General features: G+C 39.0%; 1 protein-coding gene across 3 annotated transcripts; it reads left to right on the forward strand.

Moving 5' to 3' along the window:
• Positions 1-2,363: 2,363 nt before the first annotated feature.
• PLEKHF2 (pleckstrin homology and FYVE domain containing 2) lies at positions 2,364-26,764 on the forward strand. Of its 3 annotated transcripts, none has more exons than XM_060116051.1 (2): positions 2,364-2,470; positions 25,237-26,764. In XM_060116051.1, exon 2 carries the CDS (start codon positions 25,251-25,253, stop codon positions 25,998-26,000), a length of 750 nt encoding a protein of 249 aa, XP_059972034.1. In that variant the 5' UTR covers positions 2,364-2,470; positions 25,237-25,250; the 3' UTR covers positions 26,001-26,764. The 3 variants fall into 3 exon arrangements, with proteins under 3 accessions (XP_059972034.1, XP_059972033.1, XP_059972032.1); XM_060116050.1 differs by lacking the exon at positions 2,364-2,470 and adding an exon at positions 7,623-7,711; XM_060116049.1 differs by lacking the exon at positions 2,364-2,470 and adding an exon at positions 8,659-8,877 and having other exon boundaries at positions 25,237-26,763.
• The last annotated feature ends 370 nt before the right edge of the window (positions 26,765-27,134 follow it).

Consider the following 27,134-nt stretch of genomic DNA (forward strand, 5'->3'; position numbering starts at 1 on the left):
GAGGAGTCATCAGGCCTCGGATGAGGTCTTCACAAGACCCCAAGGTTTCTTCTCAGCGGCACCCAACCTGATTGCTCAGCAGATATTTTTGAGAAAAGCTGGGAGCTCAGAGAGCTGCCCATGGTCATTTGTCGAGCCAAGTGCCCTAAAATTGCAGATGCCAGCCAGTCAACACTTAAGGAACGGCACTTCTCCACAGCTGGAAATCTGGAATGCTCTCAGTTTTAAAAATGTTTTCTAGATGCTGCAGATGGTGATTTTGTTCGTCAGCTAGCCAGGTTGTGCTTTTTATGGTGATTATGCTTAATACGTTTTGAGCTCAGTTTAACCATAATTTGAAGTAAAAATACATGTATTTTAGTGACTCAAGGTGGCTGGGTCATAGTGTTAGTACTATTGATTAGGAATCTTTTGGTTGAAAGCAACAGAAAACCCAGCTTCCACTGACTTAAACAATGAAGGGAACTCAACCCACCTAAAAAGGCCAGAGGTGGTTCAGGCTGTAGGTAAGGCTTGTTGGCGTCAAGGTCTCATTTCTTGTCCTCTCTCTGTTCTGGCTTCTACTATGTGAGCTGCATCCTATGGCAGACTTCCTTTATGGTCCCAAGATGGATACCAAAACTCCCGAGGTTATATGATTCCTTGTTCATGTCCACAGGAGAAAGAACATCTCTTTTTTCAATTGTCAAATAAAATACCTGGGCTTCATTCTTTAAAAAAATTTTTTTTAATTTTTATTTTTTGAATTTTACTTATTTTTTTATACAGCAGTTTCTTATTAGTTATCTATTTTATACATATCAGTGTATATATGTCAATCCCAATCTCCCAATTCATCCCACCATCACCACCCCCGCTTCACTCTCCCCACTTGGTGTCCATATGTTTGTTCTCTACATCTGTGTCTCTATTTCTGCCTTGCAAGCTGGTTCATCTGTACCATTTTTCTAGATCCCACACATATGCATTAATACACAATATCTGTTTTTCTCTTTCTGACGTACTTCACTCTGTATGGGTCCCTAGATCCATTTACAAATGACCCAATTTTGTTCCTTTTTATGGCTGAGCAATATTCCATTTTATATACGTACCACCGCTTCTTTATCCATTTGTCTGTCGATGGGCGTTTGGGTTGCTTCCATAACCTGGCTATTGTAAATAGTGCTGCATTGAACATTGGGACGCATGTGTCTTTTTGAATTATGGTTTTCTCTGGGTATATGCCCAGTAGTGGGATTGCTGGGTCGTATGGTAGCTCTGTTTTGAGTTTTTTAAGGAACCTCCATACTGTTCTCCATAGTGGCTGTATCAATTTACATTCCCACCAACAGTGTAAGAGGGTTCCCTTTTCTCCACACCCTCTCCAGCATTTGTTGTTTGTAGATTTTCTGATGATGCTGGGCTTCATTCTGATGGGACCAATGACTGTATTTAGGAGTATGGGATAGCCTGCTTGGTAAAAACCAGCTCCTCCTTGGAGCTGAGGGAGGGTTAATCCCATCCAAAACATTTTGTTGAGAGTGTGGTAGAAATGGTTATGCAAAACAAAACTGGGATGTTGTTTTACCAAAAGAAGAGTACATGGATGCAAGGAGGGAAAATAACCAATATTCTCTATTGAGTGTGTTGGGAGGAAAACTGTAAGCTCTCCAGAAAGGGAGGCTGAGGAGTGATAGTGAGGGGCTCTGTTAAGGAGTCTGAACTTGACATCTTTTAAAGGGTTGTGACCAGTAATTGTTATCCAGCATCCATGGAAAGCTCTTCAGGGGCATTTAATATCCAATTATCTTTTTAAAAATAAAACTTTTCTGGGACTTCCCTGGTTGTCCAGTGGTTAAGAATCCACCTTCCAATGCAGGGGATACGGGTTTGGTCCCTGGTTGGGGAACTAAGATCCCACATGCCCCGGGGCAGCTAAGCCCGTGTGCCGCAACTACTACTGAGCCTGAGCACTCTAGAGCCCGATCGCCACAACTAGAGAGAAGCCTGCGCTGTGCAAGAAGAGCCTGCACACTGTAATGAAAGATCCTGCATGCTGCAACAAAGATCCTGAGTGCCGCAAGTTAGACCCCAAACAGCCAAAAAAAAAAAAAGAAAAGAAAAGATATTCAGTATTTTCCAGATCAAAACATCCTTTCCAACCCTTAGGAGTTTTGACTCCAGCTTAGAAACAGTCCTCTGCACCAAGTCCTATGGTCCCTGGCTGTGAGCCTATATCTCTTACCTCTGTTTCTTGTTTCTTGGCTGCTTTGGCCACCTTGCCACTCAGTTTCATTTCCAGATTTGGACTTCCTTATGAATGAGTCATAATGCAGTAAGCAATGTGCTGAGGCCCAGTTGCAGTGGAGCAAGAAATTTGGACCTTTTCTCTTGGTCCAGCCACCTCGCTTCTCTTCTAGAACCAGGTGCCCTGTTCCACCTGGCCTGCCTGTCCCAGTGCCCACCAGGCCTGGTGGCTGAACTTAAGGTAAGAAGTAAAGAAACCTGTGGGTAGGTGTGAGCAGAAGTAGGGGCTGGAGATGAGTGTTGGGTGTGGCTCCATACAGAGTCAGAGGGAGACCACGTGAGGAGTGCCGTTTGGTGGCTGCAGCTGAATGACCACTCATTACATAGGATTTGTGCTGCTTATGAACATTCCTTGTTTGTTCTCAATTTAAAGCGTACAGAGAGGCACAAATATGGAGGAAGTCTCTTTGCAAGAACTGGCCAGGGATGTGTGAGTCAGGCATGTCAAAGTTTAATATACTATTTCCTGCCTTTTTACATAAGTGGTAAAAGTTTGTATTTCATTAAAAATTTCAATAGCAACAATATTTACCACTACAACTACTACCACCACATCCACTGTTTACTGAGCACGTGCTATTTGCTATGTGCTTTACTTATGTCACCCCTAATCTTTATAATTCTAGGGAGCAGGGATTATTTTTCCCATTTTACAAATTTTACTAATAAGAAAATTGAGGTGCAGAACAGCTAAACTATTTACACAAGGTGATACAGCTAATAATTTGCAGAATCAGATTTTGAACTCAGGTCTACCTGGCTCCAAACTGTAAAAGTTTTTATTTTTATTTGAAAATGAATTTTTTTTTTTTTTTTTTTTTTTTGCGTTACGCGGGCCTCTCACTGTTGTGGCCTCTCCCGTTGCGGAGCACAGGCTCCGGACGCGCAGGCTCAGCGGCCATGGCTCACGGACCCAGCCGCTCCGCGGCATGTGGGATCCTCCCGGACCGGGGCACGAACCCCTGTCCCCTGCATTGGCAGGCGGACTCTCAACCACTGCGCCACCAGGGAAGCCCTGAAAATGAATTTTTAATGAAATCATGCTTAAATTTCTTCTCTTTACATAAAAGTATGGACAACCTATTTATACCAGTATTCTAGAAAAATATATTGCTTTAAAAAATAAATCCCTTTGGGACTTCCCTCGTGGTGCAGTGGTTAAGAATCTACCCTGCCAATACAGGGGTCACGAGTTCGATCCCTGTTCTGGGAAGATCCCACATTCCTCAGAGCAACTAAGTCCGTGTGCCATAACTACTGAGCCTGTGCTCTAGAGCCCATGAGACACAGCTACTGAGCAAGGCTGCAGGCCTAGAGCCCATGCTCTGCAACAAGAGAAGCTAGCTCAATGAGAAGCCCTCATACAGTAACGAAGAGTAGCCTCTGCTCACTGCAGCTAGAGAAAGCCTGTGCACAGCAAAGAAGACCCAATGCAGCCAAAAGTAAATAAATTAAATAAATTAATTTAAAAAAATTCCCTGATAATATGTGGATTTAAAGTTTCTGTTCAATTTCATTTAATCTGGCACCAACTTTTAAAACCCTAATACAGTGTTCTAACTTTGCAGGTTGTATACCTATTTTGAGCTAGTTTTATAGATGGTAAGCTTACTCAATAACTGCTTGTTGAGGTTAATGTTTTGTGATTTACAGAAGTTAATGTTGAGAAATAAAGCATTTGTTGTATAATTTCCTACCACTAGCAGAGAAGGTAATATGCAAATCATTTAGGAATTTTCTACCAAAGAAAGCAGCCATTGTGTCTTTTTGTGTATGAGTATTTGAATATGATTCACACTTCATTGAAAAACTTACCCATGACTATGCCTTGAATGTTTTTTACAAAAATAAAACAATATGTACTTATTATAGAAGACAGGTAAATTACAGAGAAGAAAAATAATCATGCATAATCCTACCAAAGATAGATACGTATTTTATATGGCTTTTTTATACAAAAATTTAAAAATTTTACATTATAATTCACTCATATACCTGGAATTTATTTTAGTACAGGGTGTTAAGCCTTATGTTTGTAATAAGACATAGATGAGCATAAAACTATTTCCTTAGTTTTCAATATGATAAACAAATGATGTCTCTGTTAGAAATATGTAAACTTAGTTTGAATTGAGGCAAATCCCTGATCAGTTTTTATCCATTGTTGAGAAAAGTCACAGGATTCTTGAAGTGTACTAGGTTTATATGATAAAGTTTCCAAGATCAAGATCAAATTTCTGCCAAGAAAACTTAATTTTTAAAAATATGGATAAACTTCTCTGTTCAGATTTAAATGTCATTTTTTGATTGTAAGATAAGATAACTTGACAGATGGTTAAAAGAGCAGTAGTCTGAGAAATACAATTTACAATAAATCTTTCAAGAAATAAATTTAAATGCCTGTCTAAAAGCTTCTCAGATAAGTCCCCAAGCTTAAATTCCAGTCTCTCCAAGGAATATATGCAGTAACTTTTTTTTTTTCTATTTGGATAGATTTTAGTTTTTAGAGCAGTTTTAGGTTCACAGCAAAACTGAGGGGAAAGTACAGAGTTCCCATATACCTCCTTCCCCCCCAATATGCACAACATCACCTCCTATCAACATCCTCCACAGATTGTTACAATTGATGAACCTACATTGGCATGTCAATATTACCTAATGTCTATAGTTTACATCAGCGTTCATTCATGGTGTTGTACGGTATATATTTTGCGAAATGTATAATGACATGTGGCCCACCATCATCCTGTCACACAGAATAGTTTCACTGTGCTAAAAATCCTCTGTGCTCAGCCCTCCCTCCTGCCGACACCTGGCAACCACTGATCATTTTACTGTCTTGCAGTGTTTTTTTTTTTTTTTGCGCGGTACACGGGCCTCTCACTGATGTGGCCTCTCCCGTTGCGGAGCGCAGGCTCCGGACGCGCAGGCCTAGCGGCCATGGCTCACGGGCCTATCCGCTCCGCGGCATGTGGGATCTTCCTGGACCGGGGCACGAACCCGTGTTCCCTGCATCGGCAGGCGGACTCTCAACCACTGCGCCACCAGGGAAGCCCTGTAAAATACTTTTATTACAACAAGGCACTTCACTGACACCTGCCAGAGAATATCTGTGATGAATGTAAAGTTTACAATGCTTCACTGTGAGAGGCACTCTTCCATAAGGTTGTTCTACTACAACCTGTACCACTGTATATGGCAGCCTCAGTGGGGAGTGACCCAAGCCTTTGTTGTCCCTGTGTGGAGCAGACACAAGGAGAAGTGAAGAGATCAGATGAAGTGTTCTGTAGGTAGATCCTACAGTATTTTGGAGGCAAAGGGATTGGATAAAGAAGATGGGAAAGAGGATGAGGTAGTGATGATTCATCAGGTTTGTGGATGGCAGTGCCATTTCGCTGAGATGGGCATGACTGGGAGAAGACCAGGGTCTGTCGTGGGTTGTGGGTGAGGGGGACAAAGAAATCAAGCAGTAACTGAAATCCAGGTATTTGCCATCTTCCTCTGAATTGCTCTGTTTTCAACTAAAAGTTAACCAAACTCTTGTCTTTTCCAAAATACATATCCTTGGAAAACTTACTCACTAGAGTCAAGGACAATAACAAGATCTTTGCCTTTCAGGCTTATATGGATAGAATTGGGTTAAACTCAAGTTTTACTAACATTTTCAAGTTCCTCTATGTTTTAGGCACTCTGCCAAAGACTTTACACACCTTATCTCATTTCCTCTGTTCAGCAATCCATGAGGTAGTTCCTATTTTTATTTTCACTTTGTAGAGAGGTGAGGCTCAGAGAGAGATCTTATCACTTGATTTGAACATGGTACCACAGTTACAGGTTTGAGTCAGGAGTTGATCCTACTGCCTGAGTCCCTTGTTTTTTTCAGCTTTGTCAGTGTGATGCAGTAGAACTTTCTGCAGTGATGGAAATATTTTATATCTGACCTGTTCATTAGTCATGTGACCTTTAAGAACTTGAAATGTGGCTGGTATGACTGAGGAACTAAAATTTTAATTTATGTAACTACATGTGGCTAATGGCTACCGTATTTGTCAGTACTGTATTTGTCAATAGGCTCCAAATTGGGGTGCACACAGACCAAGGAGGGTACAGAATATGCAGAGAACAGAAAGAAAACATACAGACACACACATACACATGTATGTTTTAAATCATTATTTCTGATATTTTGTGAATATGTTTTTAACGTACCTAACATATTAGGCATATCATAAAAATTAATAAACAGAAATCTCAATTAATATAGAGTCAGGAGACCAGAAGAGGGAGCTCTTAAGCCCTATGACAGTAGCAGAGACCAAAAGGCAGAAAGAATTCCTCTTCTTGCCTGGCAAGAGCTCAGCCAATGAGAGGTTGTCACAACTCTACCAATGAAAAGCCACTGTACTTGGAACTCTCAATTCCTCCAATGGACTCTTTGTTTACTCTAGCCCTCCGAAGTTCCTTTTCCCCTCATTAAAAGAGTTCTCCTCTCCTTACTGGGGGTGTGTGTGTGTGGGGGAGACTTGCAGGTGCCTTGCCATGGTAGCATACCCTGAACTGCAATTATTTTTACTGGAGAAATAACTGGCAGTCTATTTGTTTTACATCAACATTATAAAAGACATGTGTGTATATACATATATGCACACATATGATATATCTATTATTTTATACATAATTAATTATATATATATTTATTTAACACTTACATAGCCCTTACCATCTACCAGGCACTACGCTTTACAAATATTAACTCATTTAATCTTCATAATGACACTGTGGGGTAGATACTTTAATTATCCTCATTTTACAAATGAAGAAACTAAGGCAAAATTTGGATGTGGCCAAGGACACAGGTAGCTGGCAGCAAAGCCAAAATTTGAGTAGTCATTTTGGCTTCTAAGTCCATGCCTTTTAGGATAAGCTAAATACGTATACTGGGAGGTGGGAGAGGCCAAACATTTTTACTGATAAGTGAGTGATGAAAAATGTTTGGTGACTATTGCTCCAGACTAGACCTTTGACAACCAGTCAGACATAGCAATTCCTAATCTCACACTTTAAAGGGATTTTGGAGATGATCATCCTTTTTTCCACTGACAGTTGCTGTTCTGTACGGAGAGGTGGATGAGGCTAAATGAAGTTGGGAGACGATTGAGATGAGAGTCCTGGGGACATTTGTACTTGTCTACAGAGACAACTATAGCTAACATATGTAAAGATTTCCGTGACAGTGATTTTGTTTTCCTATTTAAAAAAATATCATCCTTGCCAGTTTTGTTCTAGTTACTAATTTTTAAAAAACATTTGTTTGTTTCTGAGATGTTGACCAGGGGAAGATGGGAGGCTGCAGACCTGGCGGGGGTAGAATCCCAGACCAAAAGAAAGTTGGTTGGAACGAAGACCTGCTTATGTTCCCTAGGTGGGTGCTGGCGGCTCTAATTCAAGAACAATCAAAGGTTAAAAAAAAAAAAAAAAAAAAAAGGTAATATTTCAAAACCTTGAAATAATAGATCAATGGGAAAGAAAATTTACTCAAATCTAATTTCTGCCTATACACTTTTTGCTTGAAGTGAATATGCTGTCCCCTCCCCCCATTCCTTGTCTACTTTAGGCATCTTTAATATCTCTCCACGTACCCACCAGCGCGCTTAGCTGTGGTATAAATGAAGAAGGGCGGGTTTAACCTTATATACTATCATTACTGTTTCCAGGTGTGTGAAGTAGGTAGATGAGGCTTGCGGCGTCAGAGAAAAGTTTTGGAAAGACCGGGGTTCTAAGTCCGGGACTAAAGGCATCACTTAAAAGGCTGTGCAGAGTACGTGGGGTATGTGTTGCAGCCGCAGCTCCCTGTTTCAAGTGGTAGGGTTTTTAGGGAAAGTAAGTGGAAGATGTGACGGGGAAGGAACGCCGTGCTAAGTGGGAGTAGCAAACAAATGTCTGCCCCGACGCTTTAAATCCAAAGCTTTTATTTCCCGGCTGCGGGAAGTTCTTGAATTCCCCGCGGAGGCCCGTTCGGTGGTGGGGGGAGAGGGGGCCCAGCTTTCCTTCCATTCTTCCAGCTTCGCTAAGATCTTCTTGGTGAGACGAACAATCCTTTCTAAGGGCTTGCCCGCGCGGGGCAACCCAGGTAAGATATCCCACGTGCACTCAATCAGCTCCAGGACCCACGACCCCACTCGGCGCGGAGGAACCAACCCCACGCCCCGGCTGCCCAGGTGGGTGTGGCCTCCGAGGTGGCCCCGCCCCCTCGAGCACGTCGCGCGGGGCCGCCCGGGCGGGGGGAGGGAACAGGCAAGAAAGGGCGGAGAGCGAGCGGTGTGGGTGTGCTCGTGCCCGCGCTCGCGCCTGGCGTGTGGGTGGCGGCGCGCCCGTGCGCGCGCAGGGGAGAGGCCAGCCCCGGCGGCCGTTGTGGGTTTCGTCTGGAGGGGCGGGAGGGTCACCTGAGTCCGGATCGCGCCGGCTGCGCGGGGCCGCTGGCTGCACACCCTGGGAGGCTGGGGCGGAGGAGCGAGCAGAGTCTGCGCCCGGCGCCCGGGACGAGGAGGAGTTGGACCTTCTCTGCAGCCGCCTTCTGCGCCCTGCCGGGTAGGTGAAGCCGGGGTTGGTTGTCCGGCGGCCCCTGGCGGGCCGGGAGAGGAGAAGCGAAACTTTCTGGGCGCTTCCCACCGCAGTCCCCGGGCCGTCGGCGGCGCGGGGAGGTGTTGTCGTCTCGGGCGGCGGCGACCGACGCCATGTTGGGGTCTGTGAGAAACGGGGCGCTCCCGGGCCGCTCCCCTCCCCTCGCGCTGGGGGATCCGCGCCCGCCCGCCGGGCTTGAGGGCAGCCCGCAGGGCCGCGCCGGTGCTCGTCCAGTCCGCGGGGCCGCGGGGAGGGGTCCGGGCAGACGCGCGAAGGGGGCCCCGAGGTCGGGCGAGAAGTGAGGCGTGAGGACTGGGGTCCAGTCGTGGCCACCGGCGTTTTAGGGTGCCAACATCTTTCTATCCAAAAAGTTTGCAGGGTCTGGGCATCAGGGATGTTGTAACTTGAACAACATTTTTATGTGATTTCGGGCAAAAATGGCACCGCAGAATTTGCTCTGATAGAAGCGCTGGCTCTAAAGCCTTACTTATTTGGAGTCTTTTAAAGTCGTATCTTCTTTTGACGAATTTACTTTTCCTTTAAAAATTTTTATTGAAGGCCGAGAGCTTGCTGTTCATGTGTCTTGAATACCCCTGCGCGCTCTTAGTACATTGTAACAGTAACTTGTGAGTGTGCGGTGGGAATAATGGGTGGTGTTAAGGTTACAGATAACCAAGCCCTTCTCTGTAATTCATAGACTCACAAAGTATGTAAGCTGATAAATACCTTCTTTGTTGTGTTTTAGTACGTTACTGAAAAAATTCAGTAAAGACAGACACGAACGTTCACTGAGAGACTTAAAGGCATGTGTTGTTCTCTTAGGAAAAAGGTGAAGTGATCTTGACATTGCGAAGTTTTTTCCTTCACTAAAAGTTCCTTAAAGGTGCATGCCTACCTTGTTTTGAGCATTTACATTTTTCTGTACTCTGGTAGCTCATGGGGTCCTGAGGTTAATTCAGTATTAACGAAGACTTCTATTTTAAATCGTTTCGGGTCCTCACAGCGTTGGAGGTGAATGGTATTAAGTTACTTATTTGGAAAGCACATGTAATCGCCTCAAAAAATAAAACTGGTGTACTGACCAAGGAAGGCATCAAAAAAGATTCAGCTTGAATCACCCTAGTAAATGAATGTAAATTACTAGTTTTAATAAAGGCATCTGAGCTTCCAAATTCTGTTAATTGTACTGAAAGCACTCTTAACCACAAATAAGATAAACCCTTCAACATGTCTTGGAGAATTTCTCTTCTTGAACTATAGGTAAAAATATAGCTTCTGCTCAGATTTGATTGCTAATTTTCTTAGAGTTGTGTTTTGTTTTTTTTTTTTTGCTTCATTGTCAGGTAATTGCCATTATACATATTTATTTTTCTGGATGTAAGACTTACCGAGAATGAGGTGATTTAACTAACTACACAAATCTAGCAGCCAAGCTGGTATTTAACTGAGGTCTTACGACTGAAGCCTTCTCATTTTTTTTAATAGCATAACTTTGCAGGATACATAACTCATTCCTGTGGTGCAGTCTGTGTCCACCTTGGTTCCTCTGTCTTAGCTGCTCTGTCTGATTTTAGTTTAGTTCCTCAGCATATATATTTCCTAGAGTATTTCCTAGGAAATTTCCTGATTTACAAGGAAATTTTTCCTCTTAAAACTACTCACTTGAGCATATACTCTTTGAAGCGTTTTTGCCCTGTTCTCCTTATCCCACCCCCCCTTTCTCCCCAAGAATAATTCATTTATCTATCCCATTGCATCTCAGTAAATATAACATTTACCTGTCATGGCACCTCCTTGACAGCAGGCATTACATGAGGTCTAACTTGCCTCTTCATCCCCAGCGTCCCAAGAATATAGCAGATGTTCGGGAAAGGTTTGAATGGATGAATACACATATGTTTCTTGTAAATATACTTCATGAATTTCTTGTTACATTGTACTTTCCATGGGCATAAGTAGTTAAATCTTCTCTAATTGTTTTTGGGAGGGGGGGATTTACCTTGGTAACTCAATTAATTTTGGACTGGGGATACAGAACTTGAATGTTATGAAATTTCCAAGTAGATAATGTACTGAAGTATAATCAACAAAAAAACAGCAGCTGTGGGTCAACAAAAGGATAATAATCATACTTTTAAAGTGCAACTGTATTTAGTATTTGCACTGAATGGAAATAGAGTTAATTCCTGAAAATTTGGAAGGTCATATTTATACATTTAAGCTCTTTGATAGAGCAACTCTCATTTCTCTACCAATTATTGTTTTGCTAGAATTGTCTTAGAATTTTGTTTTAGAATGCCTTGCTTATTGGAAAACATATAACAATTGCTTTTCTATTGATAAGTTTATCTTTGAGAACCAGCTTTGTACCACCAGCTGCATGCTTAATATAGCAAGGTGTATGCTGGCTTAATAAAATAGACTTTGTAGATATACTCTCACAGTGCTGTTTTAAGTTGCAAAACTTAAACTAGGTGGCGTTCTGTAATGAAATTACTGTAGAATTTGGAGTTAATTTCCTGCCCTCATAACTTTCTCTCCAATCACTCCATAAACCACAAACTGTGTGCTCAGTTTGGGAGGTCCTGGGAAGAGAATACAGAAGGCATTCAAGTAGTTGCTGTGAGTGCTAGAGAAAGCAAGTTGTATGTAGGGTGGATTGGAACCAAAGCAAACCAAACCTGAATTCTAGGTCTGCTCCATTCTAGCTTGTGACTCTTGAACAAGTCACTTCACTTCTTTAAGCTTCACTGGACTCACTTGTGAAATGGACACAGAAGTATTTGCTAACAGTGTTGTGAAGATTTACTATGATGTTTGTGGAAGTGCGTGGTGCAGGATATTAAGTAAGTTAATTAGCAAATGAGCAGAGTGGCAGTGAATTATAGAATTTTAAAAGGGAAGCAACCTTTAGAAATACGTACTTCAGTTCTCAACTTTGGTGCACATTAGAATTCCTTGAGGAGCTTCTGAACCCCACCCTTGAACAAATCAATCACAGTTACTGCGTTTGGAGTCAAAGCATAGGTAGCTTTGCCAGTTTTTTGTTTGTTTGTTTGTTTTACTGTGCAGTCAGGGTTGAGAACCATTAATTTAATTCAACTTCCCATCTCCTTGTTCTCTTCATTTTGTTGTTGAATAAAGTGCAGAGAGAGGTTAAGTGCCAGCCAAATTCCTGTCAGGTTAGAAAGAATGAATTTACATTAGAGGAAAGTGACGTGCACAGAAGTTAAAGTAACGATTACCTTCATTTCAGACCAGAAAGGCCACCTTTGGAACCTACAGTTCACTAAGTCTGGTGGCCACCATCTCCACTCTACATTAACAACCTACATGGATGCCTGTGTTATTTAACCTAATCATCATTTAGACCTCAGGGCTTAACCTGTGACCAGAGGTGATTCAAGGGCCTGTTTTCCATCATACCTGATGAATCAGCTTTTTGTTCTCATCCTCACCTGCAGTCCCTCCCACGCTGTTAGTTTTCTCGTCTTTTCCTGTCCTGAACTCTATAGTTCGTATACTGTGAAGCCACTGGTACCACATAGTCCTCCTCTCCTCGACCTTTGCTGTATATAACTGGTCAGTTCTCAACTTGTAAATATCACCTTTTACTTTTTCTGCTTTTGTCCCTGCCTAGCACTCCTGAAAAAAAGTCACATCTGTGGTGACTGTTAAATATTTGTTTTCCAGCTGCCTGTGTACTAGTTCCTTTCTAATCCTTTCTCATCCCAAAATTGACTCATTTTCTCTATTGCCTTTTCACTCTTAGGTTGCTAATCCCAATCTTGAAATGCTTGACTCTTAACAGATGACCTTGCTTCCTTCTATGGATTTTATGATGTGAATTTTCTGTTTTCTTTTTTGCATCAACATTTTTAATCCCTTTTTCCTTTCCATTTCCATAAGCGGAACTATCCTTAATTCTTGTTTTTTTTTTTTTTTTTTTTTTTTTTTGCGGTATGCGGGCCTCTCACTATTGTGGCCTCCCCCGTTGCGGAGCACAGGCTCCAGACGCGCAGGCTCCGGACGCGCAGGCTCAGCAGCCATGGCTCACGGGCCCAGCCGCTCCGCGGCATATGGGATCCTCCCAGACCGGGGCACGAACCCGTATCCCCTGCATCGGCAGGCGGACTCTCAACCACTTGCGCCACCAGGGAGGCCCCTATCCTTAATTCTTTATACTTGTTTCATTTAAGCAGTGGTTGGGGAAAAAAAATAAAAAAGATTTTTGTATTCTTTGGTTATATTTTTATTAATTATACCTGTAACTTTGTGTTTATTATATTTTTCTAAACATTCTTTGCATTTTGTTAATTTAAAAACATTTTTCTTTGTCTATGAGAGAATATGTGTTCAATATTAAATAATTAGGCAATATCAAAATATTTCACCCTAGTACTTAGAGATAACCAGTACTAAATTTTTGGTGGGTGTCTTTCCAGACTTTAAAAAAATTTTTTTTATATTGCACGTGCTGTTTAAAAGCTTTTATTTAATAAATTGCCTTATTTAACAGTTTTCCACATTAAATATTAATCTGTGTTCTCCAAAAAGCTATCTAAAAATCCATTATGTGGATATGCCCTAATTTGCTTCACTAATGTCCTGTTGTTGAACATTTAGATTGATTTTGACTTTTCAACATTATAGACAAAGCTACAGTGAACGTCTTCGTATGAGCAACTTTGTACACCGGTCTAATTATTTTTTGCATATATTCTTGGAAGTAGAATTGTTGTGTAAACTTTTTAAAGTGATTATATTGCCAAAAATGGCATGTAGAAAAGTTATTCCAGTGTATACTTTCAAGAATATGAGCGCTTATTTTTTCCACATCTTAGAGAGGTGAATAATACATCATTTAAATTTTATTTCTTTGATTAGCACTGAGAGCCAACATTTTTCCATTTACTGGTCATTTTCATTTGTTCCTTTGGAAATTGACATTTGTATCTTACCCATTTTTCTTTTGGGATATTTCCCTTTTATCTCATTGATTTACAGGAGCCCTTTATATATTAAAAATGTTGACCCTTTGTCATATTGTGCAACTATTTTTATTTAACTTTAAGGCTTTTTTCCTCTTAGTGTTGAAGTTTAAAATTTTTACGTGGTAAAATGTTTTCTTGTATGGTATTTGGCTTTTTTTTAATGTTATATTTAGTCATTCCCCTCTAGGGCTAGAAATTTAAGTTCTGTTTGTCACTATTAGAGTTGATGCCAGAGGGAAAACTTCGCAGTACAGCCTCCCTTCCCCGCAACCCCAAGAGTTTGTTTCTCAGGATAAATTGCTGTGATTAAAAATTCCAGGGTCAAAGGGCAGTGCTTTCAGAAATATTACTGTACATTACCTTCAGTCTTCGATTTTTCCCCCACGTTTCACTGCTTATTGTGACCTTTTGGCACAATGAGGTCATTTAGTCTCTGAGACTTGTGAGACGTGCTCTGTGCTTCCTTGTCTCCCCTTTTCTCTTCTCCTGCTTCCTAGACTAGGCGTTCCCCGAAGTTTAGTCCTTTGCCCTCTCCTCTCTTCCACAGCATCAGTGACCATCTCTTCAGAGATAACTCCGAAATCTCTTTCTGTCCTGGAGCTCCCTGCTCATCTTGGGGTTTCTGTTTGTCTGACAGGTGTTTGTCTTGTGGATACCTTGAAGGTACTTCAAGATAAGCATGTCCCAGACTGATTTCTTCCCCTCCTGAAACAAAACTAGTATCTGATCTATCCAATGGATGATGCTTAAACCTTTGAAGTCGTCTTATACTCACTTTCAAACCCATTCAGTTGGTTCCTAAATCCTTTCTGCCTTACCTCAGTAATCTCTCTTACTTCCATCTTCCCCTTTTTATTTCTGCTGTCAAATTTGTGGCTTAGGCTTTTGTTACCTCTCACTTAGAGACTACTGTAATACGCTCCTGCTTTTTTTTTTTTGCCTTCAGTTTTGCTTCTTTGGTAGTCTCTCCAGTTCATCCTGTGTTCTGCTTCTGTGTACTTATTAATATTTTCCTATTTCCTATTTTCCTTGGTCTTCCCATTGCCTATACAATAAAGTCTAAACTGTTCAGTGTGATGCTTACTTTCCTCTGCATTTTGGCTCTTCCCTATCTTGCCAGGTTTCTAGTTTACCATTATATATTCTCCAGGCCCTACCTCCTTCAGCCTGGACTCAATTATTTCCTCTCTGGGGAATATATTGTATTTGTACACCATCATCTCCTATCTCTCTCCCTCCCCCCTAAATAGTTTGACCTACTACTTTTGCTCTAAGGCCTAGCTTGAATTTCTGGACATTTAAGAGTTGTTCCTAAATATTCCCTCTGGTCAAAATTAACCTCCTAACTACACCCTTTGGTCTAAGGTTTCATCACTCTTTTTATTTTTCTAGTTAAAAAAAAATTATGTTTTTGGTTTGTTTCTCCCCTGCTCCTTTAGATTTTGGGTGCACAGATTGAGGTAATCATATTCCTCAGTTCAGAGCATACTGTATGAGTACCAAACACTTGCTTGTTTTGTTTTGTGTTTCCTTCCTTATCAGTTACTTCCATTATCCTCCTTCCTATAGAAACACACCCTGATGTATAATACATGAATTATATATACTTGTGTATATAAACTTGGGTATATGGCTGTCCTCCTTCACAAAGATTGTTAGTTTTGAGTACTTCTATCCTTGTACAGAGTAAGTAGTCAGTAAATGTTTACTACTTGAAATTCATTGAAAATGATTGATTTTACTAGCTTCCATATTGCTTAGACTAAAAACCCAGGGATTTAATTTCAATTTTACTCTTCCACATCTAATTTACTTATGGCAATCCTGAACATTACCGATTCTTTCTTTTCCTGTTGCAAACTTCAGACTCTCATCAACTTTTCCTTTTCCTTTTGCAATAATTTTTCAGCTGGGTCCTTTCAGTCTCTCCCTCCTGAAATCTTTCACCGTTTCCACAGTTATCTTAGAAGAATCCAGATCAAATCAGGCCACTCCTTCCCAGAGCTTCAAAAAGAACTCTCAAGAACCAAGAAGATCTCGTCTTATTTTTTTCTCCCCTGTTTTTCTACTAAATATCTCTTCTCCAGCCTCTTCTGCAGCTGTACATGCAACTTTAAAAACACATTTTACTTGCAGAGCTTTATGCCTTTATGTATCATGTTTTTGCCTCTTGAAGTTCACAACCTGTTTTCAGTGTATTTTTCAGAACCTGTTTCAGGTGTTCAACTGCTGCGTTCTTCCTTACCGCTTTAATGTTTTTATTATAGTATTTATTTCATTGTGCTTTTTATTAAAACCTTGTGGGAACATGTCTTAATTCCCAGTGTCTGGTTCGTTTTTGTTTTCCCTTTAACACAAAGCATAAAGTCTTGAACATAGTGAGTAGATTGTAACTGCTTTGAAAAATACTAAAGAAAATTTGTTAGGGATGTGATGGGTACCAGCTTTGTTTTTCAAATATTATACAATGATTTAACAGCTGTCAGCACTGTACAGCTGCCCCTGTACAAATGCTTTTTGAAATGATGAAGTTTTTTATCTGAATATTGTTGATGTTGGAAATACGCATACACCATCATTTTTTATTTGCTAACTATAAACAGCTGTGCTTTTCGGCAAGAGAAGACATCATTTTTATATATTATCTTGAGATTGAGATTTTAAAAACAGGATCTGCTATGCTCAATACTTAGAATTCACAGTTGGATACTATAGTTAAATAGACGAGAACATTTGCTTGTAAATTTAAAATCTGTGGGCCTAGTGAAGGATGTGGTTCCTGTTTTGTGTGAAAATTAGTACTATGGATGTCAAAAATGAAATCTTTGATTTTCATAAAACTCTAGGTCAAGAAGCTGCTGCTGCTTTTAACTGCTCAGTGCACAGTGATGGCATGTATATTCAAGCAATTTTGTAGGTGCTATTGGGAATATGAAGTTGTAGGAAATGGTCTTCTTTTTTTTCAGGAACCTCCAAATCTGTTGGGAATAAGCAGGTATACAAGTTTTTATAGAACATAATAGAGGGCTTCCCTGGTGGCACAGTGGTTAAGAATCCGCCTGCCAATGCAGGGGACACAGGTTCGAGCCCTGGTCTGGGAGGATCCCACATGCCGCAGAGCAACTAAGCCCGTGCGCCACAGCTACTGAGCCTGCACTCTAGAGCCCACGAGCCACAACTACTGAAGCCTGTGTGCCACAACTACTGAAGCCCACGCGCCTAGAGCCCGTGCTCCACAACAAGAGAAGCCATTGCAATGAGAAGCCTGTGTGCACCACAATGAAGGGTAGCCTCCAACTAGAAAAAGCCCATGTGCAGCAACGAAGACCCAATGCAGCCAAAAAACAAAAAACAAAAACAAAACAAAAAACAACGTAATAGAATATAAGTGCCATAAATGGTACAGGTAAAATGGTATGAGGATTTAAGGTAAACAATATGTGCCTATGAGGTTACTGAACTGACCTGTAAGATTTCAGAACAGCAAGTGGGGAAGGACATATTGAGCTCAGGTAGAGGAGAGGAAGCTCAGAGCATAACCTGGGAATAGCTAGTAGTCTGGTTTGACTATAACAAAGAGAACACACAGAAAGAGGTAAAACTGAAAAGATAGACTGGGCAGGCTGGGGCTTGACTGAAGGACTTTGAATACCAGGTTAAGGATTTTGGAATTAATTCAGTTGGCCAGGGAACCTTTGGTTGTTGAATAGAGAGTTACCTGAGCATAGCTGTAGTTAAAGAATATTAATCTTGCCTTGTGTGGTATGGTTTAAATGCTAAAGACAGAGGACTTGTTTCAAGCTTGAGGTTCATATTCTTTCCCTTTCTAAAGACCTTTTTTTAACTCCCAATGTGACTGTTCTGGTTTTCTAAATTAATTTTTAAAAATCTTCAACTTAGTGGCTTAGTCATTATTTGTATACCATGGTGAGTTTCTCTATCAAGCCTATCCTATTTGAAACTGTGTTTACTGACACCCTAAATTAGTCATTACTTTACTTTTCACTTCCTTTTAGTATTTGAAGATTTATTTTCAGCATACGTTCTACTTATTACCATGTGTTTTAAGATTTTTGTATCATCAGTGGCTTTCTCCAAATACCTAATAAGGTCCACATGAGTGAAATATTTCTGGAATATTTATTTCTGAAGGTAGCAAAGCATAATGGAAAGAACATGCATTTTTTTTACATCTTTATTGGAGTATAATTGCTTTACAATGGTGTGTTATTTTCTGCTTTATAACAAAGTGAATCAGTTATACATATGTTCCCATATCTCTTCCCTCTTGCGTCTCCTTCCCTCCCACCCTCCCTATCCCACCCCTCCAGAACATGCATTTTTTACAAAAACTGGCTGTGCGACTGGGAAAATTCCTTAACTAGCCCATGACTCAATTTACTTTTTTTGTAAAATGGATATGATTATCCATTTTAACAAAATTGAGATTATTAAATGAAATAGAAAAATGTGGACGTGCCTAGCACGTGTAGGTGTTGAGTAAATGCTTTTTCTTTTTCCTTTCTTGGTTAAGCCTGTAGTATAGTGCATTTGAGTCTACTTTTCAGTAATAGGCAAATTTAGTGCCTACAGGAGATTTAAAACAAATTACTATGGCTCTCTGTAAATGTGATTCAAAGTTTAGAAGTTTCAGTTCTTATCAATCCACCTTTATGAGTTTAAAATTAACATAAAAGCTTGTTCCTTTCTTTTTTCTTATCTAAGAAATGAATGTTTCCTTGATCACTACTAATTTCTGCAATACATATTGTATAATTGGTTTGCCACAGCGGCAGAAATGCTAGTGGAAAGGGGAGGGAAAAACCGTCTCTTCTTATTGATAGTATCAGCAAAATTTACTAAATTCCAAATTTAATTTGCTAAATGTTCAAGTATTTCTTGCTTTATTCTCCTAGTATTTTATTGAAAGTCTTTAGAATTTCCTAGAATTTCCTGATTATTATTATGCTTACTAAATTATAGAACTTTTGAAAATAAAAACTGCTCTGTCCTTTGCATATGGTAGGTGCTTAGAATAATTGTTCATTTGACTTAGGTGCATTAGGAGAGAGGGGTAGTTTGTTCTAATACCTACACATTTGCCCAGGGAGGATGTACCTCTGATAGTTTCTTGCTGCTTTTTAAAAAAATCTCTTCTTTCCCCACTTTCCTGTTTGTCTCTCCTTTTCCTTTTACAGTTTCTATAGTCTTAATTCAGCAATAACACAGATTTTAAAATCTCAATTGATATTAAGACATAGTCAAAAGTTTGATTAAAAATTAATTTTTAGTCTTAGTAAACCAGAAGTATGGCCCATCTACTATCGGAGTTCATTATTTTAAAGACAAGAAAGGGCTTTGCAGATTATTTTATTCAAGGTGGTAGCTGGGGTTGTGTGTGTGTGTGTGTGTGTGTGTGTGTGTGTGTGTGTGTGTGTGTAGAGCAGTTACGTAGCGTGTATGAAATCTCTTATTTTAAAGACAAGAAAGGGCCTTGCAGATTATTTTATTCAAGGTGGGTAGCTGGTGTGTGAGGGTGTGTGTGTGTGAGGGGTGTGTAGAGCAGTTAGGTAGCTTGTATGAAATCTCTTATTTAGTGCCAGAGCTGAGATTAGAATCCAGGTCTTTTGGTTCATAGTTTATTGTTTTTTCCATTATAATGCACAGTTGAATACTGAAGCTCACTGATATCAGATGTCTTGGGTACGTGTAAGAAATTAATTAGGTGATTTTTTTGTTTTAAACTCACCTGCAGGGATGAGATAGAAGTATTGGTTTTCAGTAAGAAGAACTGGGCCATAGTATTCTGTGACAGTTGGGCTCTCTTCTCAATTGTAAATAGCATTCTGACTGTTTTTTTAAAAAAGAGTTTTTGCCTCTTCTAGTATTACATTTTTAACAGGTGGTAGACACTCCATTGAAGAACATATTAACTTTAGAAACAAGATGTTACCAAAAGACTAGTGTGGAAATTGGACGATGCAAATGTAGTTCATGTCTACAGTTGTGAAGGAGATAACTTGAAACTTGGATGGTTTAATTTTTAAAAATTGGTATATAAAGCTGTCTTTATAAAAGTTAAGAGGGTTTCTTTGTTTTGTTTTTGGTATGCTTTTCCTGTGGTTCTTACATTTTAAACTATGAATTAAAGGCTGCCAGACACCATTTGTTGGAAAAGAAGACAGGAAATCAGTTGGAAAACTGTTGCATGTGTAGAGTTCTCTGAAGTGGCTGGATGTGGGATGAAACTAACATATATTAGTAGTTTTCTTATCAGTAGTAGTAATGAATTAGAAAATACAATGTGGAAAAGAGCCTAGATTCAAAATAGCAACAAAATGTATGAGATACTTGAGAATCTAAGTAATGTAACAGTCTTGTGAGAAGAAATGTACAAAATTACTGGGCCATTAAACAAGATTTGAAACCTTGGGAAGAGATAGTATCAATCTGCTAGGAACACTACAAGTGTAATATGAATTCACCAAAATTTCAGTGGATTTGGTCTCTATTTTTTTCACTTATTTATTGTAATTGGAAATGGTTCTAAACCTTAGCTGCACAGTGGAATTACTTGAGGAACTTTAAAGTGTCCCAGTACCCAGGCCAGACCAGTAAAATCAGAACATCCTGGGGGGAGGGATCTAGATATCAGTATTTCTTAACCTTTAATATCTATCATCAAACCTATTGGCCTCAGTTTTGTATTTTGAGTTTCTATTGATATTTTAAGCAGTTCTAATTATTTGTAGTGATTGATATTTTGTAAATTTTATTATTTCTTAGAGATTTTCAAAACAAAAAGGAAATTTACGTATTAAAAAACATAGCTTGTTGTTACCATATGGGTTCATTGGACTTGTGTAAATCTAAGATATAGGATTTTAGTGAGTGATCTTGTTTTTCCTATATCTTGAAGCATTTTATTATTTTATTATCTTAGGAATTATTTAACCAAAAAGAAGAAAATAGAAGTGATGTAATTGCCTGGAAGGATGATGCAGTGATAAAATAAATCACTATTGTACCATTTTTCAGTTTTATTATTACATTAACCAAAGTATTGCATCATCTTTCAAAAAGATACGAAAGCAGTTTGGAGATATCCTTAGTCTTTTTATTTTAAGCTTTCATTTAGCATATTTGAGAATTTAGATTTTTTTTCATTTTTCATCTAATGACAAAGAAAAAATGAGCAAAGCTAGACATTTCAGAACTATTAGACAAGTCAGAGGGTGAGTGCAAAGAAACAGCCACACTTAAACTAATAATGATGGTGAAACATTATAAGTGAAATCTCAGACAATGAGCCTTCAGTTGATGATTTTCTAGATGAGTTTTCTCAAGCTCAGAATTAATTAGTAAACAATATTCCTAAAAACAGAAATGGAAATATTATAGATTCATGCATGACAACTTACGAGCAGTTAGTTTCATTTAAAGGATACTATACTTTTGTATCTGCATACCTTCAATAACAGAAATGTAGAATAAGAAATTTGCTATGTTTCAATTTTTATAAAGATTGTTCTTAAAGTTATTGTTTTTTACTATTCATTTTTTCTTATTTCTGTAAATTAGTTATAAAATGGCTTAAAATATTAAAAGTAAATAAAAAGGGTATTTTGGACTCAGAGAGTAAATTGGGATGGCTATTTTTTTATGGTATACTAAAGGTTAAGAGTTCCCCTGTGGTTCCAGGCAGCTAAGGTTGGGAACCAGTGTTCTAAGTAGATGTCATCTGGCCAAATAAGCAGAAGAGATTACGTAAAACATTTAAAAGGTTAAGTAATAGGAAATAGTGTAGTTTTACCAGGTGCATGGTACTGACAATAGAATTATAAAACAGGTTAATGGAATAGAATTATAAAACAGGTTAACACTGCCCAGAAGCAGTATTATAATACTATATAAAAATTTAATATAATAGAGTGTCATAAAGCAGCAGATTAGATTATTAATACCAGTAAATAATAGGTACCACGTGTTGACTACTTGTTGAACATTTTGTATGCACTATCTTATTTAATCCTCCCCCGATATAGCTGCTATTATTATTTCCATTTATAAGTGAGGAAATCTGAGGTCACACAGTATTTGGTGATTCTGGAGCAGTTAGCTCCTTTAGAATGCAAATATATGAAAAGGAAAAAGGGTTTTTACCTATGACAGAATAAATTTCAGGTGGATAAAAGAATTAAATGTAAAACATAAGCCATAGAGAATAATAAATAGGTGCATCTGATATCTGGATAAGGAAATCTTAGGAGTCAGTCATTGGGGAAAAAAATCACAAAGGAAAATATCTGTAAGTGTAACTACTTGAGAAATAAAACTCCCTTTGTGTCAAACACCATAAACAAAATTACAGCTTAATATACTAGGAAAAGCAATGAAATAAATGGGTTAATAGACTTTATGTGTAATATACTCATATAGATTAATAACCTAAATATATGAGTGTAGAAATACAAGTTAGTAAACACATTAGAAAGTGGCTGGTCTCACGAGGTAGCTATGAAGTAAAATATTCAGTTAAATTGAAAATACTGTTCTTTCCTGTTTTAGGACCTTTGTCCATAGTATTAGTTCCTTTGCAAGGCTGACTCCTCATCATTTGAGATCCAGTGTGTAGCACCACCTCAGTGAAGTCTTTTTGAACTACTCAGTAAATGAGTTTTTCCCTATATCTTGGCACACTGCTGACTTCCTTCATTGCACTTCACCTTTTGGAATCACCTATTGGTTTACTTACTTATTGTCTTTCTCCTCCACTATACTGTGAGCTCTGAGAGGAAAAGGATAATGTCTGGCGTTTAGAAAGTGTTCAATAAAGTTATTGAATGAATAAACATAATGAATAAAAGAGAAGTAAAAAACGAATAAAATGAGATACCATTAAAAAATCTACTCTATTTGCTGAAATTTTTAAAGGAAAATATTCTGTGTGAAACAGGATGGGATGGATATAGTCATTGTGCTACTTGGTAAATTGGTGTTACCTTTCAGAATGGAAATTTTGTAAAAGGTAGCAAGAGCTTTAAACATTAGTGCCTTTTCGGCAGGCGGACTTGCTTCTTGGAATCTATCCTAAAGAAGTCATCTCTGCCAGAAGATGGGGAAGCATTCTTCCTAGCTCTTACTGTATTCACTGATATTCCTTCCTAAGAAAAGCAGACAGAAGTCCAGTTGGGCCGCATTTTAGAGTTGTCTTCTGCTGCTTCTCTTGAAGATATGCCAGGGACTTATTCCTTGCCTAGCCCCGGTGTTCTTGTATTCTAATACTCTCACAGAAGTCTTTGAGAGTTCTTACTGCTTGGGGCACCTCACTGTACAGGTAGTAGATTTGGATTTGGACTTTGGAGGAAGGTAAAGGGTCCTGTTTAGGCCCTGGGCTAAAGGGTAATGCCTTAAATCCAGTTTATTAAGAGCCTTGCTTTGGGGTGTCTGGAAGTAATCCAACTAATGGTGGTACTTTGATTTCATTTTTGATAATCTCCCTTCTCTCAGCCCCTCCCTGTTGTGCCCCCACCATCTCTTTCTCCTGTGTGTGTGTGTGTGTGGGCATTTGTGTATTCCTGGGGTTTCAAAATCAGTGCTTCCTTTCTTTTTCTTGTCAGACACATACTGAAAACATTTTTGGAACAGCAGGGATAATGGAAAGGATTGCTTAAGGCCAAAGGCCTTAAGTTCTTTGTGCTCACTGATGTTCAAATATAGGTCACAATCCATTGCTGAAGTCAATCAAGTGGGCTTCAACTATCATTAAAATAAATGAAGATGCTAGAATACATCATTCATAGAATTGTGTATTGTTTGTAACATTGCAGTATGAAATATATTTCTTATCAGCGTCACTGTCAAACTTTGAAAGCTATTTGCTCCAGCCAAATACCAGTTAATGCCCCAAACTTCACTTTTGTTGCATCATACTTAAACAGGGGGAAAGATTTATGAACAGGGATTCAGGCTTAATATATTGCAAAATTTGAACAGTGAAACATTATCAGAAGACTGGCTAAATAAATCATGATGACCTATCCTTTCAGGTTATTTGCCCAAATTAGTATTCTTTTATCTTCAGTATTTTTAAGGTTTGTGGTGAAGGTCCAGAGGTTGGCAATAGCTTTCTTAGTTCTTATATATAGAGTCAGTGGAGCCTTAAGGAATAATCAGTGTGCCATAATACACTGGTAACAGCACGGAGGAATCAGCTTTGAGGCTCAGTTCTATGACAGCCTTGGGCATGGTACTTAACTCCTTTATGTCAGTTTGCTCATCTATAAACTGGAGCTGATAGTGCATATCAATCATAAGGTTGCCCTGGGTAGGAAATACAGTAACACGTGTGAAGTGCTCAGCTCTTGCTTGGGCTCCCAGTGAGTAGAGTTAATTCCAGGCTGTTTTGCCTGAATCTCTCTATTTGTGCCTTAGTTTCTCCTTCAGCTCACATTTCAGCTAATATTACTAGATGATTCTTTGGGAGATAAAAACTTCACAGCAGTTTGAGACAGTTAAAATCAGAAGATAATAAATGTGAAAAGCACTGCACAAATTTGTGGTGGTATTAATTCTAGTAGTAGCAATAACAGGAAACCTGTTTGCATTGCATATGAGCTGATTAATAACTGTATAATGAGTAGAATCAGTAATTGATTCAGGTGGGAATAAATAGATACTTTCAGTTTTCCACAGGTGCCAACGTCTTTCTTGCCTTAGGACCTTTGTAGTTATTCCTTTTGTCTGGAATATTCTCCCTCATCCTAGTCCCTCATGTATGCATATCTAGTTCTGCCCTATCAGCTGAAATGATACCACTTTAGATACCCTGACCATCCAGTCTGAGTAGTCCCAGTGGATTTTTTTTTTTTTTTTTTTTTTTTGTGGTACGCGGGCCTCTCACTGTTGTGGCCTCTCCCGTTGTGGAGCACAGGCTCCGGACGTGCAAGCCCAGCGGCCATGGCTCACGGGCCCAGCCGCTCCGCGGCATGTGGGATCTTCCCGGACCGGGGCACGAACCCATGTCCCCTGCATCGGCAGGCGGACTCTCAACCACTGCGCCACCAGGGAAGCCCAGAAGTTTATACTTTTATAAATACCTGCTAATGATACTATATGGAGATGGTTAATTAGTGTTTTTGATGATTATAAAAATTGGGAGATGTTAGCTCTTTTGGTATACTTAGTGATTATCTTAGAGGGAAACAATTGGGGAATTTTGCCTTTGGGTAGAAGTAGTGATTTGTTAGATTAAATTTAGATTGTATAATTTTTTTAACTTATATGAATTTATAATTTCTGTGTGCTCATTTCTCTCTCTCTTTTTTTTAAGGCTATTAGCAAAAGATGGTGGATCGCTTGGCAAACAGTGAAGCAAATACTAGACGTATAAATATAGTAGAAAACTGTTTTGGAGCAGCTGGCCAACCCTTAACTATACCTGGACGGGTTCTTATTGGAGAAGGAGTATTGACTAAGTTGTGCAGAAAAAAGCCTAAAGCAAGGCAGTTTTTCTTATTTAATGATATTCTTGTATATGGCAATATTGTCATCCAGAAGAAAAAATATAACAAACAACATATTATTCCCCTGGAAAATGTCACAATTGATTCTATCAAAGATGAGGGAGACTTGAGGAATGGATGGCTGATCAAGACACCAACTAAATCGTTTGCAGTTTATGCTGCCACTGCCACTGAGAAATCAGAATGGATGAATCACATAAATAAATGTGTTACTGATTTACTCTCCAAAAGTGGGAAGACACCCAGTAATGAACATGCTGCTGTCTGGGTTCCTGACTCTGAGGCAACTGTATGTATGCGTTGTCAGAAAGCAAAATTCACACCTGTTAATCGTCGTCACCACTGCCGCAAATGTGGTTTTGTTGTCTGTGGGCCCTGCTCTGAAAAGAGATTTCTTCTTCCCAGCCAGTCCTCTAAGCCTGTGAGGATTTGTGACTTCTGCTATGACCTGCTTTCTGCTGGGGACATGGCCACGTGCCAGCCTACTAGATCAGACTCTTATAGTCAGTCATTGAAGCCTCCTTTAAATGATGTATCTGACGATGACGACGATGATGATAGCAGTGACTAAAGGCATATTTTGAAATATTTAATCGGATGTGACTATCTGAGAAATCAGCTCTGGGGGGAATGTAAAATCCTGAGCTTTCTGTCAGTTTTGCTCTAGCCATGAATTTGCCTGAGAAACTTACAACCTATGTGCCTCAGTATATTCTATAGAAAATAGGTCCTGTCACCATCCCCCAGCCCCAACTGCTGCTGCCGCTCTCTCCTCACCTCCCCCAGCTCCCTATTCTTCTACAGGGATAGACTGTTGCAAATATATCAGATAAAGTTTTGGTTTCTTATTCTTGTTTTAATTCTAGACTGTTTTCTTGAATGGTTGGGAAAAGATGTTTATTTAACATATGTACTACACTGTTGTTTATTACATGTTCTGTTATATGGAAAAACTAAAAACAAAGAATGATGGAGAAAAGAGTGTGATGTGGTCAGTTAATAACGTTATTAGCTTTTTCTAACCATCCTATCTAAAGGTTAAGACACCAGTAACAGAAATACATGCTTTGGAAATACTTTGTTTGGCTTTTTCATGTACCAGGTGGTGCCTTATCATAATAGCACTGTGGCATGTAATAAGCCCCTACCTTCTCACTTTTTAGTTTGTTTTAAAAATACACTGGTGCTCTTTGAGGTGTAAAATGAATGTTATAAATGGGTGTAATTAGAAAATACTTCTCATTTGACAGCTACAAATAACTAAATTTAGAGGTTCTTTATTCTATATGAATAATATTTTTCCATAAAATAGTTGTGATTACTGTATATTTTTACTTTTTGTAGGTACCAAATTATAATTGTCATTCTGGGGAATTTGGTTTGAAATTTATCAAATACAAATTGTCATTGCATTATTGCTACTTTTAGTAAGACATATTTTTAGGTATAAATTCATCTGCTTTAACATTGTTTCTAGAATGAAAAATCTTATGCAACTTCTTGAAATGAAACAATCTCTAAAAAAATCTCATGCTAGAGCACAGATCTACTTAGGTTGAAGATTTGGAAGAAATAATGTATGAGAATGGTCAAGAGAGACCAGTTGAGTTTGACTAGACTTCATATCTGTGGAAGTGTTTTCTATTTCAGTGTGAAACTATCTTGAATTTACAAATATAGTTTTATATTTTATAAAGTTTTGTAA

Source organism: Mesoplodon densirostris, chromosome 13 (genome assembly GCF_025265405.1).
Source record: "Mesoplodon densirostris isolate mMesDen1 chromosome 13, mMesDen1 primary haplotype, whole genome shotgun sequence".
NCBI classification, from domain to species: Eukaryota; Metazoa; Chordata; class Mammalia; order Artiodactyla; family Ziphiidae; genus Mesoplodon; species Mesoplodon densirostris.